General features: G+C 41.7%; 1 protein-coding gene and 2 long non-coding RNA genes across 5 annotated transcripts in view; 2 read left to right on the forward strand and 1 right to left on the reverse strand.

The window, feature by feature from the left end:
• Positions 1 to 8,996: 8,996 nt before the first annotated feature.
• On the forward strand, positions 8,997 to 11,765 carry LOC145436861 (uncharacterized). The gene is made up of 3 exons (XR_013914449.1): positions 8,997 to 9,178; positions 9,244 to 9,300; positions 11,530 to 11,765. It is a non-coding gene; the product is annotated as an uncharacterized LOC145436861 (long non-coding RNA).
• Positions 11,766 to 13,354: 1,589 nt separating this feature from the next.
• Positions 13,355 to 16,111, forward strand: LOC145436796 (uncharacterized). The gene is made up of 3 exons (XR_013914409.1): positions 13,355 to 13,804; positions 15,328 to 15,355; positions 15,470 to 16,111. It is a non-coding gene; the product is annotated as an uncharacterized LOC145436796 (long non-coding RNA).
• A 2,414-nt stretch (positions 16,112 to 18,525) lies between these two features.
• LOC145438265 (E3 ubiquitin-protein ligase MIB2-like) overlaps positions 18,526 to 22,693 on the reverse strand; it is a 63,589-nt gene continuing 59,421 nt past the window's right edge. For all 3 annotated transcript variants that reach the window (XM_080315650.1, XM_080315651.1, XM_080315652.1), the window contains 5 exons: positions 22,107 to 22,367; positions 21,010 to 21,200; positions 20,437 to 20,642; positions 20,149 to 20,279; positions 18,526 to 19,443 (listed from right to left, as the gene is read on the reverse strand). In XM_080315650.1, the coding sequence (XP_080171776.1) occupies positions 19,276 to 19,443; positions 20,149 to 20,279; positions 20,437 to 20,642; positions 21,010 to 21,200; positions 22,107 to 22,367 (957 nt within the window). In that variant the 3' untranslated portion in view covers positions 18,526 to 19,275. The remainder of the gene's footprint in view (positions 19,444 to 20,148; positions 20,280 to 20,436; positions 20,643 to 21,009; positions 21,201 to 22,106; positions 22,368 to 22,693) is intronic.

Genomic DNA, 22,693 nt, shown 5'->3' on the forward strand with positions numbered 1-22,693 from the left:
TACAAGTCAAGTAAAGCCCAGAAATCTTATTGCGCTTCGCGCATAGTAGTGATGGAGTGACAAATATGTTTTCATGAAAGTATCAGTGAATGTAATTTAGGTACCGGATTGCTTGGTTCCTCTCACACCGCATTGTCGCCCATATCAAATATTTCATCACAGTAAATATGGCCCACCACAACATTTGAAACTACCGTTTCGCAATCTAGCAATTACCTATCATATTGTAATCTAGCAGCCCCTTACGTGTCTTGATAATCTGAAAAATCCAGCTTTTTTGAACGTTACACCTGTTTTAGCAGATGACCTTTTAAGCTTTGTGGACAAAATACAGGAAATATATTATCCGCTTTTTAGAAGTGGTATTTGTATTTCATTTTAATTGCGAGTATCATACTTTTACTTTCATAGATGTTAAAGCATAAACACATGTGTAGTAATGCCTCCATTTTCCGAAAATAAAACTAGCCTACACTAAATATAACTTTGGCGATCCACAATATTTGTTATTAACGTAAAATAATCACGCAAGGTGCTGTAACCGTATCCGATACATTTTCTACGTATTGCTCTTCGCCTAAACTTGGGGCCTTATAATATGGGGTAGGGCGCCATCCCATGATATTATCTAAAAACGGGATGCTCTAGTAAACAAAGGATAAGTATCGCATCTTCATATCAATACTATAATTTGCATCCCATGATGCGAAACAATACTTATTATGTCGAAAATTGATACCTCCTGGGATGCATCAATACGAATCAAGCTCCCTGCACGTGCCGCATAGCTCAATTCGCAGCTTTTGACAGTCCATGCGAACGAATTAAGACTGTTTTCAAAACTACTTACTTACTTGAGTAGATTTAAATTCAGTTAATTCTACTTCTACTTCAAGTAGTTTCAGGTGGCTTATTGAAGAAGTACTTCTACTTATACTTGATTAGATTTTCCGTCACTACTTCTAATTCTACTTGAGTAGCTTTCTTGACTTCTTTGACCACCTCTGCTGATATCATCCACAAGTCAGTTTTTCTTTTCTTTAGCAATTGTCATATAATTCGGACCCTCTCTGTCTTTAAGTGTTCCCTTTATTTGAATTCAAAACGACTAGCACTTTTTATACAGTTGCACTGTGTTCCAGAATAGTTATAACCATAAACTCTTGTGACCTCAGAACAGTGTGGAGATCAAACCACTACCTTCGAGTCACGAGTCACCTTGAGACATTACACATTTCGACCCGAGCCCAGCCAAGTACCGTCAAGTCACCATTCAAGCCAAATTGAATTTTTGAAGTATGCATGATGATGCAAAGTCACTACACTTTGCCAACTGAGTGTAGGACAAATTAATTGGTTCAAAAAAAATTATCATTAAAAAGACAAGCCATCATATCACGCCTCTTACATTACAAAAGTCTGAATGAAATCTTATATATAATTTACTGTCTACCAGTGCTGGGGTCAACTCATTATATTTTGGGCGTGTACCGTTGAAGAAAAGTAGTAGGCAGTCTAGGCACTGGATATCGGTTTTTCAGTTCTGTAGTAAAGCTAAATGACTACAATCACATGAGTACCACTCCCTGATGCAAGGGGAATCTTCTGAATTCAAAATCAAGTCATTGGCGCAAAACGCTGAATAGTAGTATTTTGAAAAGTAGTTTTCAGACTACATAAGGTCACTACATTCTCCCATTAGATGAAGGGTCAATTGGTCAGTTATTTCGAATCCAATAACGCATACCATATTTATCTATTAACACAGAGGGTTGCAACAAATTGATGTGGGCCCCACACTGAAGAAACAACGCCGCTTTCATTGCAAAGCACCAGTACATGGAAGTCGTAACCCAAGTCACCTCAACGATGCCCTTGGTACTAATAACTTACTGGTATTTTAACATATAATTCAACCCATATTCAAAAATAAACCCAAGTTCAGTAACTTCTCATTTTAATCGCTGCCTAGCTTTTCCCAGGAGCACGACCAAGATTTGATCAAAGAAATGGAATCACGAGGAAACCGGATGAAGGCCGAAACCGAACACTTCCAGACTATCTCTGAAGTTCCGTTTCTGAATTTATATGAAGTGCCTGTGTTCAGCGAAATGAGTAAAACTGTTGTCGCATATCGCTGGGCTCGGCTTTGCAAGGACTGGTTTATTCGGCGTCTAGACATTCTGATATCGAAAGCTTTAGTTGACATAGTCAGAACTGACAATTTAGCCATCACAATTTGTGTGTTGCGGCCGGACCAACCCAACATTTGGCTGGCCTAGCAAGTTCACATTCTGTGGGACTCGTTTTTTGACCACAATACCTAATTTAAGAAATTACGTCGCGGACCATTCAAAACCTTCCCGCGGCCACGGGTTGGCTGGCCCTGACCTAGCTCAATCAGGGGTGTGCAAATATTTTCAGGTTAGTCAATTGTGAACTAGCGGGACGAAAACTTGGCGCATATTACAGGTCGTATTATTTTTCCAAATAAAGATCCGAAATTTACAACCTCAATGCAGGCCATTGCAAGTCAACCCCTTTTTGCCTCCCCCGTCCAGCACAACTTTTAATGGGGCTCAACAACTTTTGGTCTAAAAGCGCAGAGTCGTAATGCCTCGAACCAAGTGAAATGACCCTTATAGTAGGGGTCGGCAACCTTTTGCTAGCCGCGGGCCAAATTTCAGGTGTACAACTTTTTGGCGGGCCGAAATTTTTCTTAGTACTATATTTTAAGCCTACTTCGGTATATTATCCTATATTGCTGCAATCTCAGTCATACCAATCAGAAGACTCCTGCATTTTCACTTCAACAGCACAGAATAATTGTGGCAAATGACGCAGCTTGCCTCGTGAAGGGTTTTCAACTTCTGGTAACAAGTCAGATATGTGGCGTTACATGTACCAGGAAAACAAGACGCGATACCCATTTTCGATTACTAGATTATGCGTCGGCGATATTTGTGTTTTCGAAGAAAGTTGTTATTTCATACCTCAGCTCATACACTCGTGTAGGCATAGCGTAACTGATTCAGACGATGTAGGTTACTATTATACCGTAGCAATGCCGCATTTTTTCGATAACTATTTACTATGCCGCGGGCCAGTTTGAAAGGGATGAACTATTCACACGGATTGGCCGGCACTGTGTTACTAGGTTGCTATTCCACCCTTGTGGATTTTAGGGTTCGTATCGAACTTGGGGCGTTACATTCCTTGATTTCGCCTATCTATACTATCTCCGCTCTACAAAATTTCCCCAGGCCTTAGCCTAGAACTCGCCCGGTATGTACAATGGTCCTGCGAGCGGCTATGCAATGCCAGCTCTGTGGATCCTACTGCACCTATTTGCGGTAGGCGTAAGGCTTCCCGCTACCGAGGCGAGTTACTGTTCCTGGGCCCACGGATTTCCATAAGAGCAATCGTCTAAATTGGGATTACCCCTACCTAACTTATTCGCTAACTAACTACGCTCCGGAACAAAGCCCATCTTGAACTCGAGACAATAAGGGCCCAGCCCATCGTGCCGCTCGAATTTGTCCACAAGCTCGCAATGAAGGCTCTGATCTAGGGACTAATCACCCAAGCTGGAGGCTGCCAGCATAGAAAAAAATGTGACACGAATATTTTATTCAACCTTAGCTTATTTTCCGATTTGAAGCTATACGATCTTATCGTAATTCTCACGTAGTGCGAGTTCTTTTCCACGGCCGCGTTCGTATATGCCGGATTTATCGCAACAATTCTAAGCTCGATTTCGCCGCACCTTATACCTAATACGTTTCTAGAATAGGTAATAATATTCGACGATGGACGACGCTTGTTTCAGGATACCTGTCAGAGGTAAATATTTGAAAGAGCTATTGAAAAACAACAATTAGCATGCACTTAAATCAGACACCTTCCCACACTTACGGTAGCCGTCCTGGCTCCAAGGCCTATCTTAACAAATTAATTACTTTATCTTTTCACGCCTCCCTATTTTATCCAGAGGCTCCAATTCGGACATGCTCGCGGGCCCCTCTACCAAGTCTTGGAGGTGCCGCAGCCGCGGCATTAAAAATAGGGATATTAAATATATTAATTTCAAGTAGGTCCCCTTCGACGGGTTTACATAAACGAGAATTTTACAATCTTAGAAAAAATCCAAATTACTTATGATAGTATCTTGCGTTCGATACTGAAAAAAATTCACAACTCCATACATACCAACCGGGTCGCTTTTATGCCGGCCATAATTTGTAGTTTTAAAATCTTGATATGGCGAAACCTGCCGGGATTTCTACAGCAACCTCAGAGTGAACCACGGGTAGATATGGCTCGCAAGCTGTGCCCGTAACCTCCACCATGGGCCGCTCGTATCTGCGAGCCCAGGGGCTCGAATTCAAACTGAACGGCTCATCATGATTAATAACAATAGAAATGGTACCCAAAGAAAACACAGGCCGGCTTTTTGCAATCGGGAACATATTCGGTGTACTAAATTTTCTCTTTACAGGGTGCAAGCACAAGGCGACTTGGTGCGCACTACTTCAAGCGCGTAGATAACCGAGCAAAGCCCCAACCTTTTAGGTCTGCAACTACGTTTAGCGCTGCCACATGAAATATTTACTCAACTCAGTGCTGTGATCTTTGACGTAGCCTCGGTGCAAGAATGCCCGCCTTGTTACTCGCGCAGCTGCGTTCTTCTAAGCTTCGATTCCTCCTGCTCCGTGTGCGAGTCCAGATCGGACTGAATTAGACTGTGATGCGCGGCCGATTATATGGATTTCTGATTCAAAAAATAAACTAAGACTTCCTTCACTTTATTGCTGGTAATTAATTTCGGACCTAGCTCGTGACAAGTTATTCTCTCTTTATTTTTTATGAATCACAGTTCGTGGACCAGCCGTGCCCAATCTGCCCATTAACCAATTGTTCTATTGCTCCAAAGCTATTAAGTATCCTGACTACGTGCGCGAGCTGGTCTGTTTTTGGCTTTATTAATGACTACGAGTCATGACTCGTGCGCGATTTGATGGCCCGTCAGTTTCGGCGCCCCTTTTTTTTGGATTGAAAATTCAGCCGCCATTTTGATTTTAATTGATACCTCACACGCGGCATTACGATAGTAGTATTTTTAGACGTCAGAGGCATACCCCGCACGACTTCAGCCCGGCCGACCCATAATTGGTCGAAGCGACGACTTCGAGAATCACCGATAGCCCCCCTTTTAATCAGAAGGGACGTCTATTGCTCCTATACTTACAAGAGGTTTTAGTTTATACTTTAGGCCGCCGACGGGCGCTGTTGTTTCTTTCTGCGCACACAAAGTCATTCGAGGTTTTTCTAAACTGGATTATGGTACATAAATTGACAACAAATGTCTTAACAATTGTTCTTTTTACGTTACTTTGAGGCATAACAAGTTCATGGATCCTTTATTGACAACTCGGCCTCTCCTTACGCTGTTCTCAGGGTATAATTTGGCCAGGCACTGTTCGTAAATCAGGGCCTTTTAGATTATTTGCACGTACCACTAACGGCGCACAAGATTCATGTCAGAGGCAATTTCGTAATGCTAAGATCAAACTACTTCGCATGTGGTCAAGTTTAGTGAAACACCCCTGTCCTTATGACGAAAGGTGTCGCCTATCGGTTCACATTTCTGGTTATTGGGGCAAGGGGCAATGAATTTCTTTTCGGGTTGTTCGAAAGAATAAATCAATGCAAAATAGTTCTTCATAGAATTATACCGGGCGCATGAGATACGTAGCTGGGCATATGTTCATTCTCATTTACCCTTAATCGATCGGTTTCGAGTTCCCTGGTCAGGAAGCGGTCGGTTCACGCGAGTTTCATTATACTGCCACAATATGGCAACCTCGTCATGTCATGTTGCGTTACAACCCAGCAAGCCAGTGCCGGAAAAGTCCATTCAGCAAAACTACTTGAATTCAACTACTTGAACTAATTCAGAACTCGCATGTCGATCAACTGTTACGTCACAATTGAAAATTTGTGACATCATGGTAGCACCTGGGATTCCTCGTGTACGCCTCATTTTCTCTGTAAAAATTCCTACTAATCATGCTGGTAACCGTATTCAAGCATGCGAAATTTAAGTTACGAGAACGTAGCTTCGTCGTGACGCTCCTCTTAAATGCGACAGCCCATGATCACATGCGTAAATGGAGCCAACATGATCGCTACAGCCGTATATAGCCAATACAATTGGTGTGATACATCAGTGACATGGGATCAGGGGAGGCAAGCCAGGCAGTTCGACACCTGTTGCTACGATGAGTGAACGAAAATTGCGAAAATTTCAATTACTATTGGTATTTTCTATCGATGTTAATGAATGACTGAATTTTGAACATTTTCCTATCAAAATTAGGCGACTTGCATATTTATTATTCGAAAATACAGCCCGATGCGATAGGTAAGGCACAGACGGGCCAAACTTCGGCATTGATACCGCAAGTCATCGTAAATAGCTTGGAATTTATAATAACTGATGTGAACTGAATGTAACTGTTGCACTGATTCCGAAAATCTAAATACTGTTCGACTTCTCAATTCCGACAGTATTTGGCGCGAACATATAACGCTGCGCTTCATGCCTAACCTATATTTTATCGCCGGTGTCACGAAGCGACATACCAATCAAGAACGTGGATAGCTATGGCGTTGTTTGTAATTGTGAATGTCACTTCCACGGCAGTTCATTTCGCGCAGTAGATCAGGAAAACGGTGCGCATATATATTTGATAACTACGTTGTCATTTATGGGCATCACCATGTCGCCGGCGCGACAGTGACTTCAATTTGGGGATTTTGAAAAGGGCTGTCCGAGCCCCTAACTCTGAAGACGGCATTGTCTTTACCTCTCAAAGACATGTAGGCCTATAAAAGCTCACTAAAATAATTATTGTGGTCGTGATGAAAATTTACTAACAAGTTGCTGTAAAAAAATATTTATTTGGCAAAGAGCCATATCTTATACCCAAAAGAGCCATATATGGCTCGGGAGCCATAGGTTCCCGACCGCTGATATGGAGAGTACTGCACGAACAATTTGGCGACTATTGTATCTTCCTTGTACGGGCGAAATCAGAATACATATATTCTTGCGCGTTGTGTCAAATACAAGCGACATCATATGCCAACGATTGCTAACACACGAAGTTAATCACCCGTATTTAGTGCGAGTTTAGAATCCCGGACGATTGTTGATTTTCCTAAGGTGAATTTATTGGGCTAATTTCAACAGCAATTCCAAAGGTCGTATATTTCTTGCAGCCGCAGCGCAATTCTTAGATTACGCGTAGCTCTCATATGCCGTAGCTATTTGATATACCCGTATTATAATTATCGCGTAACCAAAAGACTGGATCGTAATCGTCGTAGTGGCGAATCCTTGGCCGGCTGGGAATTCAACGTCGAGTTAACTTTATGTTTTCTTTCACCAAATAGTCACAAATTTGCGGAGTTTAAAAGGGTCAAAAAATACAACTAGCGGTCACATTACTTTGGTAAATTAAAAGTCAGCCGCACGCCGTCATATTAACTTTGCTGCAACGATAGTTCTTCGCATCTCATTTGAGTTACCATATGGCATCGATTATGAAATTTGATTCCTTAAATCTTCCTGAATTTGCATCGCACATCAAGTTTTAACGGTTATTCACTCTATCAAGCCAGATTTAAATATGTGGTTGCCGCGATTCACTGACTATACAGCCGGCGATTTCACATTTCGCCTCAATTAAAATAGCCGACAGATCATTCCTCCGATCGTTTTTGGTTGTTCCTAGTGATTATCCTCGGTACGCGAATACTACATTAATGCCTTCAAGTCCAGATTATTCCATCCTACAGTTCCACCATTTTTTTTTATGCTCACACGCAAGTTTTATTGGTGTTAAATTCACCTGTTCCATATGAGATCAAATAAACTTTAATAAAACTTATGCTTCGTCATATTACACTTCTTTTACTACCATTCTCTCGAATTTCATTCAGTGTTCCCCGTGTAGGGTAAGGTATTAACTGCACCTGAACCGAATTACTCATAACTTTATGAAAAGTTGTGTTAACCACCCAATAAAGGCCCAAGACCATCGTTTGTTACTATATTTTTTCAGATCTTTGAAAGGGGGTGTATTCTACCTCATTAAATCTGGCTACGCCCTTGATTTATCATAACCGACGGCCTTGTTCGATTTCGGTTTGTAGTTTGTAGATGGCGATTTCCACTTCGGCTTGATCGGTATGCTCGAGACTGAGATAATGATCTCACCTCCGGCCTGGCCGACGCTGGTTGCGCCATGGTAGATGCAATATTAGGACGTTACGTTACGTTACAATAATATTCATTGAAGTGATTCGCGAGGAGCGCAGGGTCTGAAAGTTTTTTCTCCAGTATTTGAATTCACAACTTGCGGAACAGACTTGTGACTGATGTCTTTACCAGATTTTGCAACTGTATTTTTTGTACCGGTTGAAAATCTCTCATTGTATTTTGCTTTTGCCTTTGAAATCAGATGCGCGATGCGATTCCTGAAGCATCGAAATCTTACTCGTTCATCTTCTGAACATTTCTTGATATCCAGTCCGTTATGCCGCCGGTTTTGTTTGCGGGTGTATTGCACCGATTTCGTAGTCGTGTACGGGTTCCGCTTCTGCTTATTTCGACTCCTCGATAGACTCTGTAAAGGTGCAACTAGATCAAGCAGCGATTTGATGGAAGACATAAACTCCCCAAATTTTCATCGAAGTTGTTTATCGAGATGGAAGGGAGGGCCGATGGTTGAAATTCATGAAACGCGGCGTTGTCGAACGCTTGGTCGTGTGTTGATCCACGTCGTCTGCTGAGGTGGTGACTTTCGGGAGGTAGCCTATCTTTTGCTTCTGTTGCGATAAGAAACCAATTCCATTTCGTGCAAGTTCGTATATAGATGATAGATCAAAGTCCTTGATTTACTAGTTATTCTATTGGGCTTAGATATCATTTGACAGGGGCCGGCTGATTTCACGGCATTGGCGTATGCGTCTCAGTTGTCTTTTAGAAGATCTATAATATAATATAGATTCTACATTAATAGTTTGCGTTTGTCCGTACCGCAGCGAAGAAAAATGAAAATACGCGGTACACTGTGGACTGTAATTGGCGTACTCATCATGGTTGCATATGGTATATGAACCTATTGGTCGATTTCTCATACATAACTTTGTTTTAGAAGATGCATTTTGTTGCAGGGAAAGATGCGGGGGCGCATGATGCAGTCGGAAATCCTGATTTAAATTCATCAAGAGGTAAGAGTCCTGTATTTGAAACAGTTTTATGTGGCTAAAGTTGCTGTGGCCCATCAGCAGACCAGCTAATACCTAATAGTATTGTTGTAGGGTTGGGCACAATGTTTCGAGTACTCGAATCTGAATCGAGTATTAATTTCAATGACTCGAGTCGAGTACTAAAAGACGATTTTTTTCGAGTACTGAAATGCTACGCTCCTCCTACTAAAAGTCAAATAATACTATCGCAACGGTTCGGAAAATAAAAATTATCGGGTCAGGACGCCAGAACCGTCCTCACACGCGCGTCCACGTCGTGCAACTACCATGTCGATATGGTCGATGTAAAAGTTCACCGCACTATCAAATATGCTAGACCACGCACACTGCAGTGTGGAACAGTATCTCGCCGGCTACCCTACAGTCAAGTCGAAATACAAACAATTTGTACTAAATCAATGCTAGTCAGCCGGAATACTTACAGTTTACAAGACCACGACCTGAAATATCGATCTCGTCTTCCAACACATGCCACCACTTTTTGTCGCCTGTCTTTTTATATTATCTTTTTCATTCAGTGTGCGGGGCTCCTTTTCACATCGCATAGGTCAGGTGGGTGTCTGATTTCGAAGACTATGGTACTCAAAGTCTTTTCGACCCCCTCGTATCTTTCATTGTATCACAGTTTTCGGGAGTATTGAAATGATGAAATTGTTAACAATTAATTGAATTGTTCAGGCTAGTTTCTATGTGTCGGAGGTTTTCTGGGCTCCTCATCGCTGATCCCGCTGTACTAACAGTGTCTTCAAAAAGCCCAGACACACAGTAAGCCATGCTGTACGAAGTCGGCACCAGAGACCCGTTTGATGGATGGATGGATGGATGTGAGAGAGTCTGTGACTGATGAATGAAAATGAAACATCGAAGCACTTGCAAGCGAATGAAGATGCGAAGATACGAAGTCATTGAAACTGAACACTTACAATATCAATGTCGGATTTGAAATTTCTATGTCCTAATCCAATCCAAATCCGAACCTTCAAATCCAAATCCAAATTCTAATCCATAACTTTTTCATATTCAAGTCCATGTCCAGTCCTAATCCGATTCCAACTGGAGATTCAGAAAAATAACTAATTTATGCAATGGAGGGATTCGAAAATTTTCTTTCACAACCAACGATTCACTTGATTCAAAAAAACTTAGTAACCATAAGTACATTAATAACTGATCTGAATAAAGTTTGTCGCCATTCGCCACACGACATTTCAATCTCCCAGAAAATAGGTAAATCCAATCCAAATCCTAATCCGTTCTGAAAAAAAATATCTAATCCAAATCCGACAAAATTTCACAAATCCTGTTTTTTCAAAACCTAATCCTAATCCATGATCATCTCTGGCGGGCGGACGTATAATAAAGCCTCTGCAGCAGTTGCTGAATCGTGTGTGATCAACTACAGACGGAGGTCTGTTACAATGGCGAGCACGATAAAAACGTTACTTCATTAATTTTGCTGCAAGTCTGAAGATTCCTGGACAGTAACGGTATGCTGAAAGTTGGCGGAAATTCGATTACGACATTGGCTATTTGAACCGATTTAAGAAGCAGTTTTGCATCGATATGAGAAGTCTGAAGACTTGACTGGTTGCTACACTTCGTAATAACTGTTTCACTGGCGGAACTGATGATGTGAGCGCGTGTAGAGGGAATGGAGCTTGTGACTCTCCTGGTCCGATGTTATGAAGAGGGGATGGAGCATGTGACTCTCCCGTTGATGTGGCGTGGCGTTGTTAGGGTTTTAGTTTAGGGAATTGTTCATTGATGTTAGTTTAGGGTTAGTGTTCTGCTAATGTGATGCGGTCATGTGGATGTTTGCGATTTTGTTGGTGATTTTGAACTTGTCGGTTTTGATGTTGCTGTTTTTTTATTGTAGTTTGTGAGAGTGCTTTTATTGGCACTTCTCAAGTTTGGTGGGGAATAGTGTGGCAGCCGTGCTCTATACTGCCCCTTACGTCTGTTGTAGTATTATCGCATCGTGATTTCACTTCCTCTTCTGCTTCTGGCCGTTTCGGCGGGCGGACGTATAATAAAGTCTCTGCAGCAGTTGTTGAATCGTGTGTGATCAACTACAGACGGGGGTCTGTTACACTTGCCCATAGCGCCCACGTTTGCTCTCAGCGCTCCCTCAAGGTCGCAAACCACTGGTCTCATAGTTTCTGAAATATTTGAAATGTTTTTTTTTTGCAGTGACAGAGGAGCTAATTTCTCTCGCTCAAAACAAAAATACTTCCCATTTCAAGGTATTTACAATTTATCTCGATTGGAAGAAAGTCATGATTCCAGTAGGCCACTGTTTGAGTCGATATTTTTAGACCTACCTAATATGTTCGTCATGTTATTTCAATTTCAATTGATTATTGAGACGTATGCTCCTGTGGATATCAAGATTCGGTGTGCATGCACAGATTGTTTTCCCAGTAAAGGCGTATGCATTGCTCGGAAATCATGCTATTCCGCTCGTCATAAGAATCCAAACATTGGTAGTTCTATTGCTTCTGAGATGATTACTTCAACGAAGTTTTCTTATTGACAGTATAACCTTGAAAAAGGGTTGTTTTGATGAAACGACAAAGGCTGCTATTATGTGCGAAATCAAATCAGACTCAATGGTAGCTATTAACTGCTGTCAAAGTGATTTGTGCAATTTGAACGTAGAACCAATGCTAAAAGGTAAGGGTATTTTGATCACGATGATGGTGATATTAGAACTTGTATAGAATATATAAAGGCTTACTATATTGTAATATGAATGTGTACAGATATGTTTGAATATATTGTCAATACTATTGCTCTAATGCTTTTGATTCTAATCCATCAGATTCTGATTATTGAGTTTCTCAATCCATGGAAAGAGCTAAAAATATATCACCAAAATTTATTATCATATTTAGTAATGTTGTGATGGTTGGACTTATGACCAATATTCCCTCTAAGCTGCGCGCGTGCGCAGCCGCGCTAAAAAAAGCCGAAGTGATGACCTTTTTCAGTCGGTGACCACTGTTGTCAAAGGGACCGCGCAGTGAGTTGGTGAGTGCGCGCAGACTCGTGAAAAATCAGAGGGAACATTACTTATGACTTGCCTTGAGTCAGACTTGAGACTTGACTTGACATTGCTTCCACAGAGAAAAAATGCGATTCGACTCGGAGCCAAATATTCAAATCAATTTCCAGCAGGTCTACACGACATATTTCACAAGCTTCACAAACCCACGTGATCAGAATTTACGTTGTTTGCTTTTCACACTGATCTGCTTTGCAATCTTGCACATCATCTGCCTAAGTACCGGCTTGGCCGATGTTATCCAATTGCTAACTCATATTAACGTTGGAGACTGAGAATTAGGGATGGTGTGAACCTCTGAAAGGTTCAGGTTCGTGTGAACGCGAACCTTTTTGAAAGGTTCTGTGTGAACACGAACGTGAACCTCATGACGTCACGTGACGTCATATTGCTAATTCCAAGCCTATCTTTCAATGAAGTGATAGCCTGTATTAATGTACACGATACCTAGTGACGACTCGGGCCACATCGAACTCCATGTTGGCGTTTTAAACATCGCTAAACGTATCAACTAGGGCAATCAAAGGATATAATACTCCTATCAAATCAATATCTTCCGTCGCTTTGCCAACAATTTCAACGAGGACTTATCAGGGAATATAGGCCAGACCGGACAATGTATTCGGCGTCTGAGTATCGCTACATTGATATTGAGCAGAGTGTAAAGCGGGTTTCTACTTTTTTTTACTTGCTACCAATATTACCCCATTTATAAGTTATGCAGCAGTAGCCACATCTCAATCGCAAGGATTTCGTTTTAATGATGCAGTAAACTGAGTAAAGATATGCAGTCAAGATTGACCCCGTACGCCAGCTAGATTTTTTTCATGAGAAAACGATATCAATCTCGTTGATTGATTGAATAAGCATCATTCGCTGGCAACGTATTTCGCTCGTGATGTTGTGTGATTGCGGGTCAAACTCATAGCAGAGAGTCACTAAATATTCACAAACAGAAAGCTGGATATTTCGAGCAAACTTTTGTAACAAAGCAAGTAAAACTTTTGAGAGGTGTCAAGGTGCATGCTCGTTTAGTGTTAATTTTTCTTACTGCCAGCGCCATGCATAGAGTGACCCGCAGTTGAAATGCAATAAATATGAACCAAAGATGTTATAATGAAGTGAAAATTGTAATATATGAAAAAGGTTCACAGTGTAGAACCTACCAAGGTTCTGTTGTGAACGCGAACCTCTAAATTTCCGAGGTTCACACACAGAACGCGAACGTGAACCTCACGTTCACACCATCCCTACTGAGAATGCTTTCATTTTACAGGCGAAGTTCAATCATCAGACAAAACAAAAGTAATTGTAGCAGGGGGTTGTAGTTTCTTGTGTGCCATGCTTATTGTATAAGTAGTGTATGGAATCTGGAAAAAGCAAAAGCGACATCGCTGACATGTAAGAGGAAATCAATTATCTTTGTATCTCAAAATAGCGAGTGTCATAATATCGATGCGTTCAAAATATTGACATTCCGGACATTCGTTGGCGCCCACTAGCGGATTTAAAATGAATGGGGTCAATATGACTTCACATTAGCAAATCTTTGCCGTATCTAATGTGCGCTCTGGTGCTTGCTAGGGTCTGCAACAGATTTCTTCGCGGGCCAGACGAAATCGTCTGGCGAGCCGCATCCGGTCATGTGTTTCACAGCCCTGTAATACTGTTAGAACGGGGTGGTTATCTGGTTGTATGTTGTAACTAGGCCCGAAAAAATATTTTTCAGCCCTCTTCCTAACCCCATAAAAACACTGAGCTTGGGCCCACCATAGAGTAATCGATGCAACAACTCCTCATTTCCAACCGACTCCATTTCCATTTGTTCGACCCAAGCTACTGATCTAACTGATTACTAGAAACATTTTTGATTTAGTCAAGTGGGAAGCAGCGTTCGGATATATTTGCATCAATTTTACAAGTTATGTTGACACTTACAAAACCAAACGATTTATTTACTTTTTCACAGTGTCTGTAAGATCCGTCCCAGCAGGGTGTCAGTAATCTTCCCACGCACCCGGCATCTAACCTCAATTCCCACGACCTTAATCTCGTATCGATAAAGTAGTCGGCGAAGCACGCGATTTGAGAGATCGCCATTGTATAGCGCTGTAGCGGGCGTGCTCGCTCTTAAGTCACAGAGTCATATACAGGCAATTAGATACATCTAACTTTGTTCTTTCTATATCCGTTATTATATTGCAGTATGATTTGAACCTGGTAAATCTACAAGTTTCTGACCACTAATTACTACTATTTGGCTGTTCTGTGCTAGTAAAGAAAGCTCCTTGGATCTGCGTGTGTGATCAGGATTGCAAGTGTACTCAGAGCGGTCATTAGTCAGTCAACTAGTGCGTACAACGGGAACTGTAAGCTGTAGCGTCGACTCCAATCATGCACTATACCAGCGTGTCTTGCAACAAGTCGTTGCAGCTACCGCTACAGTGTCATTGCATATTGCATAATTCTAAAAGCTGCACTAATTCGTTATTGCATCTTACAAGGTTCTTCCTCTATGCAACTGAATTGCAATTTGCAAATAATGTGCAATGTTATCAATATCATCTTTAATAGTAAAAGTGATTGTTGGTACATACAACTGCTATTTTATTTGTTATGAGTAATTTTAGGGGATCTTTGAAGGCAATTGCTTCCACTTTAAAAAAGTTGGAGTCGGAGTCAGGAGCATTTTCACAAAGTCTGACCGCGACTCAAGCCCGTATTTTTTCACGACTCCGACTCCAAGACGTGCTAAAGAAATTTTTACACTCCGAGTCCAATAAGGGAAAATTAGCGAAACTCCGACTCCAACTCCACAGCCCTGGTCCCATGAGTGTTTTATCTGTTAACTGGTTGCTCGAATTAATCGTGTTGGAAGTTATTTCATCAGAAATATGACCATATGTTTATTTTGAACCATACAGATGAGACAAACCTCGGATATCGATGAAGGTATGAACTATGCGAAGACTACAAGGTTGTATGTCTAAGTCTATACCTGAGAGATTCCGAAACTGGAATCTATGGACTCTAACGAGGATATGATTACGGTACTGTATGTTTCAGGAGGCGCTGTGGAGCCAACATACACCTCCAACAAATATATCAGAGTCGGGGGACACGGCGTTAGGGGTTGTGATATCGCTTCCTCTCATTTTGATGTATAAATATTACACTACATGACTTACTCCATGACGCGATCTTCTCACAACCGGTGTGGGAAAATCCGGAATTTGACACTACCTGCTAACTACACAACACCATTGATTGTGAACGCTACCATGTCATGTATGCAAGACGATAATTTGCGAATGCCAAAAATTTATCATCATTGTTACTACACTGCATTTCCTGATATGCATTTCTGTATTAAAACATCATTATAATGCATTGATATTTGTTTGATTCGATTCGATTCTGTTCTGTTCCCGAGTTATTCCGAGCCGTAATGTCCGTGAATAATTCTTTATTGGGGGTAGGCTACCTATTAGAGATTTACGGATCATGGTTCAATACATCCGAAGACTGTGATACAATGAAATGCAGGAAAGGGTCGAAAAAACTTGCAGTACCGCAGTCACTATACCCATCTACACACACGTGAGAATACAAACGCAAAAATATATATTCAGTCGATTTAAATCACACAAGAGGGTTGGCAAAGGTGAGCACTGCGCAGTGCACAATGTAAGCTCTGAGCTGAGCCGTCTAAGAAACAGTGATATACTTACTTGAGTATATTTGAAGTCAGTTGATTCTGCTTCTACTTCAAATAGTTTTAGGTTGCTTATGTAAGATGTACTTCTTATCGTACTCGAGTAGATTTTTTTCGTCACTACTTCTACTTGAGTAGCTTTTTCGACTACTTTGACCACCTCTGCTCGTGACTGGACTGGACTTGTGCAAGTGCGCACGACAGTGAGAGTGTGAATACTCAATCGGTTGCGCCACGATGGCCAATACGCTTGCGGTTTGCGCTGCTGCTCACCTGATCCCAGACGTGACAGACACGCGGCTGGACACTGTTAACCAATACCGATTCAGACTTCTAAAAATCTAAAAGGGTTACGATGTCGTACGACATACCCAACCTTTTTGTCTTCTATGGCATCAGTGACTATTACATCAACGGATCACACACACTCACTAGGTTTACATCATTTTCTACATAACGTAGATCAGACCTGTGGTCCGCGGCTCGCGGCCAATCCACGAGGAGTTCGTTACCGGTCCGCGAAAAGTTTGCATGCCTTTGAGCAGATGTCAAGACAGGGATGAATATATCCCTGGGTCAATATTACTGTTAATCAAGATAATCAATTTTTAATTTGAACAAGAAATATGCGCTACTGCCTTGGTACCATTTAGAGACCTTACTACAATGTACGAGCTGCAATCAATTTTCGATATTGTTTTTTAAAGCCCGGTCCACGAGAAGAAATTCATTTTGAAACCAGTCCGCAGAGCGAGCATGGTTGCCGAACCAGGTCATGGAGAACAAAATCTAGCTGTGTTCAAACTGTGGTCCAATAGTGTCCAAATATAATTAATTGAAAGATTTTCGTTTGAATCTTCAATCGGTCATTAGGCATTCGATTTGAAATTAATCCCGGGGTTGGGTGATCTTCTAAGTTCTGGCCGACGGGAACTTCATCATGCCCTCCATACCCATGCACAATCCATTTCTGCTGAGTCATATATTTACCGCCATTTCGTACCTAAAAGTTTCATAAGGCGGAGAATGAACGACCTTTAACATCAGACCTACACTACTGTTGCCTGTCATTGTTTATCAATTATTACACGTCGCGCACAGAGGTGTAACGGTACCAGACATCAGTATTTGAGGTGCGATGAGACTCCTCGATTCAAAGTAAATGCTTCCTCACCAACGCATACAGGGTAAAATACAACTAAGCAAGGCAGAGTATTCCCACATGCAGCGATTACAAGGCTGTGTCTCGCTGTCACGCTATGATGATCCATATATTTGTGAAAGCACTTCCTCTAAGTGACGCACAAGACATTGACTACGCCAACCCCCTGTAGTATAATCTTAACGATGACATTCGTTCAGTTTCTTATTTTATCATAAATTAGGCTTACCATATTTTGGAAATCTAAAAAGAGGACACTTTTTCAGAAATTTGCAACCTGCAAAACCGGAGTAGAATTCTCAAAAACCGGTGAATTTTTCCCACTTTGTGATCGGTTGACTAAAAAAAAAAGGTCATCTTTTCCGCTCAAAGCTCAAAATACCGTTTTTCGCTCCACATTGCCAGGTGGGTGACTAAAAAAAAAAAAAGGTCATCTTATCGCTCAGAGCTAAAATCACCCTTTTTCACTCCGAAATACCCGCCGGAGCTTCACTTCCTTGCTAATTTGCGGCATATCACTAGCAATTTGCTCTAAATCTGACCTAAAATTTCAAAAAAGAGGACAAAATCTCAAAAAAAGGACAAAAGGGCGTCCTACGAGGACACTTTCAAAAAATCAAAAAAGAGGACAAATCCTCTTAAAAGAGGACGTATGGTAAGCCTATCATAAATCGCAATGACTGGCTCGGACCACCCTGAGTTACGATCACACCAATGTCCATACAAGTGAATATTATATATTGAAACATGAGAATCTTTATAATTACACGGCATGGCAATAATGCAGCACATCGCTGGAAGAAATATCATAAATACACTGACGCAATGATTCAAGAAGCAAGAGGAATTGATTGAAGTACGCTTCGAAATCCACAATACAATTCGTTCTGAAACTGTCACGCAACGCAGTATTCAAGTTCCGTGAAGTAGTCGGACAAAGTTGGCTACTGCCATGTGTTGACAAACATCACTATTTCCCTGTATATGTATTTGGGGGTGCAGCGTAAAACTGAGGCAGTGGATTACGACCAGATAACCTTGGCACGGCGCAATAACGATGGCACGTTATACAGACATGCCAGACTGAAATTAAAATCTCGCATTCGACTCCTGATTGCCTCTGTTGGTAATATTGCATTTTTTGCTGCACACTGTTACAAGAACACCAAGAAACCAAAGCAGGCCTAAATAGAATATGCTGCTCCAGTATCGTAGCACAATATGTTCTTGAGCATATCAAGCTTTGGCATGAAAGGGGCACGACTCCAGAGGCGTCGATCAAAGTAACACACCACGAGTCAATAATATGAGTATATTCGGAAGAATGGTTGAAAATATCGTCACTGTGGAATTAAAGAAGCTTATGTCCATTTTGAGCGTTTCGAGAACATAAACTGTCTTCGTTTTCCCTAGGCCATATCTTCTTGGCTATGGGGAACTTTAAAACAATGGGTCAAGAATAAGCTCTTCAAAAACTTGATTTTCTAACAATTTGAAAAACGGTCTCGAAATTTGGAAGAATGGACATAGGCTGCTCTGATTCTACCGCTACGGTATGTAACATGGCCAGGACAAAAATTACAGTGTGGCGAATACATTACAGGACCGTGCGGGACAAAAATTTCAGGATTATGGATGAAAACATGTGTCGTGGCCAGGAAAAAAAATTTCTGTGTTCACGAATGTGAACATGCCACGGACGAATATTTTTTTTACCACATGAAGCGACGTCACAATCACAGACTCAAAAGTTTGGAGTCTCTTGTCACTGCCAGCAAAGCAGCAGTGTGCAAGGCCTGCATAACAGTTTATCTGAGTTATCGAAAGAGGTAAAGAGCCTCAGGTCAGATATGCGCCCCACAGAAACAGCTTGCCTGTGCCCTGTTCTCGAAAGAGGTACAAAGCCTCAAGGAGACGCAGCCCGACAGACACCGGTCTCTTCTACGATTCCGTACGATGAGGTAGATTTTCGTATTCAATCTCGCTTCCTCGAAATCAGTTGTACAAGTGTATCGTGCCGGTGATGGGCCTGCGGCATATCGGGCATTGCTTTCTCATGGTGCGGGCGCAGTGCTGGCAGAAACGGTGGCCGCACCGCAACGCCGTGTCGCGCTCGTTCTCCATGCAGATCACGCACTGGTTGGATTCGCGCAGCTCTCGTACCTGTCAAGGAAAATATAATAATAATTACCGGTGTTATTCAAGAAGAACCAGAATGCTGCAGATATAGATAGAAAGATAGATACAAATATAGATAGATAGATAGATAGATAGATAGATAGATAGATAGATAGATAGATAGATAGATAGATAGATAGATAGATAGATAGATAGATAGATAGATAGATAGATAGATAGATAGATAGATAGATAGATAGATAGATAGATAGATAGACAGAGGTGGTCATAGTTCATACTTGAGCAAAAGCAGAAGTAATGCCATACATTTTTACTCAATTACAGGTATGAATAGTAATTTCAAAGACAGCGGAAAAAGAAAATGATATGACAGTAGCCTACAACACAAGGGAAGTCGAGGACTTGCATACATTTTGGGGTTAAGCAGACACTTTTGAAGTTGCTAGATCCATTGTTCATGTTTAGTTGTTCACGGCTAAAACAAACGGACTAATGAGGCTGTAAATGTGAACGATATACAAAAATATATTCAATAGTCGCTGTGATGGTTCTTGCGACGTGTTCAAACGTAAATGCGATTCAAGCTTATCTCAAAACCTCATCGTGGGAATATCATCTGACCACAGCGAATGATATAATTACAGGCTTCAACTTTTCGCAGCACCAAGTTAGGCTAGTCTGCTACCTTTCCCACTTCGACGCCTACACAAAAAGCGACAAGACCATTACCTGTCTTTCCAATTCCAAGACGTGTTCCTGCTGCTCGACGCTGAGAAGGGATATGTCGTTACCGCACTCGTCCACTTTGACCACGATAGTGGCTTCGCACTGGATGCATTTTTTCATTCTCACGCAGCATTCTGAAAACAACGAAACCCACACATCAACATTTTGACATATGCTGTCGATTTCAACAATGACTCGAGTACAAGCCGAGTCAATACAAAAACGGACTCGAGCCAAGTTGAGTCACCAAAAAAAAGCGACTCGAGTCATTACAACCCCGCATCACCGTACCTGCGCATACGATCTTGTGTCCGCACGGCTTGAATTCCACAGACGCGGCCTCGTCTCCGCAAGACTTGCATTTTCTTCGTTCCTCGGCAGAGTAGCAGAAGTCTTCGGCCAGCGCCTTCACGTAGTTTTTCACGGAAGTCTGCGACGACACGGAGCGCCTCATGTGCCCGCTTCCAAGGTCAGAAAAGTCAGACGCCCTGATGGACCTGCGTATGACGGAAATTGTTGTGTTTAGAAAATATCCGAGAACCAGAATTCGTCGGTGTAGAGTTAAAAGATATGAAAACACCACCCTGTACCCTTAAAATGAATGATGCAGGCAGTCTTCGATAGAAACGCTACCACTCTTAAACTGGTAGCATATAGACATGGTTGAAATACCGTACCTCTTATAAGCTACATTTCTGGTTGATTTTTTTTTGCATATTACAAAATTCCTACACGCTACCTGTCAACATTTCGCTATCTTGGAAAAACCTGCTCTTATACAAACATGCTATATCAGAGAGATCAGGACTACGGCATCCGCTTACAAAATGTGTTATGTAAAAAGCTTCAACAGTTATAACTTACATGCTGTTGAGGCTGTGAGAACCCATCAGAACATTTCTGGTCCTTTCGTCGCGTACATTGGTCACAATGTCCCGAACGAATAGCGTGTCGTCTGGATTCTGTGTGGCGACGGCACGTAGCAAGTAACAGGCGATTCCCAAGTAAGTCACGTCGTCCATCACGTCTCCGCATTGCAGGATGGCTTGTCGAATCTAAACCAATAATAATAATAGTATTAGTGATAATGTTATGTACGACCGTTATGTTTGATACTTGTATGAGAAATATGTATACCGAGGTGGGCCAGCGTTGTAACCAAGGCACAAGTCAATCTCACTTTTATAGTTTTGACTCGGGTCCAAGTCATTATGTGTTCACTGTTCAGTTTTCAGTTCAACCCACATTTTTCAACTCTGCTCGAGCTACATAGAATGACTCGCATTCATAATATGCTAATTACTCAAGTCCCAACAGCTTCTGGCCCTATTTTCCTTTTACCAGGACTGATAGACGAAATACCAATAATGCGGTGACTTTACTATTCTCTGAAGTTACAACGAAATGTCTGCTTTGGCCGTCCTAGTCTCAAGTCATATGACTTGGTTCGATTCATGCACGATGACTAGAGCACAAGTCGAGTCAACACAAAAATTGATTGGATTTTTTAAAGTAAAGTTAACTGTGGTTTGCGGATATGTTAATATCCCTATTATGAGCGAAATTGCCAAACAACCGTGTAAAATATCACCCGTATCAAGGCAGCTGAATATCTTTTTGGATATTGTCTTTATGTTTTTTGAATGCTGCTCGCAAAATGATCGAAATAACGTTACGTCATCAACCAGAGTTAAAACGTGCATAATTTTAATATTTAGCTTTTTTTTACCCTTAAACGACTCTTTGAAGTTTTTTTTTACCCCTAAATGACTCAAAGGTGCCGCATTTGCCCTATTGTAGGAAAAAAAAACTATATTAAACCGGTAGATGAGGTAGGACCTATAAACAACAGGCACATAGCGCAAAATTTAGGCTTTTAAAACGGGGGGTTCCGACCACAATAAATATGGATATGCCTCTGACCGCACCACACAATCCCGCGGCAGTAGCAAACGCCTTACCTCGCTCCAATCAGAAGACGTAGGCAAAACGTCCAGCATGCTATCGGGCATCGAGTCATCAACTTCCGAGTCAATATCGTCACGCTTCCCGACGTGCTTGTCCAGCGCAGCATCTACACAGCACTTGCCGTCCTTGGTCCGGACGCGTGTGTCAGCCCCGGCTTGGACCAGCATTGACACGATGACAGGCAGTCCTTCGGACGCGGCGACGTAGAGGGGCGTCTGCCCGAAATTGTCCTGAAGGTCGATAAGACGCGGGCACTGGAAGCAAGAGGATAAGAAGTTGATACCAACCAGCAGGGCTGTAATGACTCGAGTCATGACTCTACTCGAGTCCGACTCGAGTCATTTCCCAAAATATGGGAGAGTTGACTCAAGACTCAAACTGTCAAGACATTTGTAACTTCTTTCATTGTAACTTCGAAGAATAGTAAAGTTATACCATTATTGGTATTTTGTCTATCATATCCATATAAAATATGCTGGGAATATTGATGTTTCTTATAGCTTACATGTGTCCGAATGCAGACTTCCTAGTTTATTTCTGGTCCAAGCACAGCAATGGCTGAAGAACTGTTCATATAAAA

The sequence above is a fragment of the Botryllus schlosseri genome, chromosome 4 (assembly GCF_051294905.1).
Source record: "Botryllus schlosseri isolate E-star chromosome 4, Bs_hap1, whole genome shotgun sequence".
NCBI lineage: Eukaryota > Metazoa > Chordata > Ascidiacea > Stolidobranchia > Styelidae > Botryllus > Botryllus schlosseri.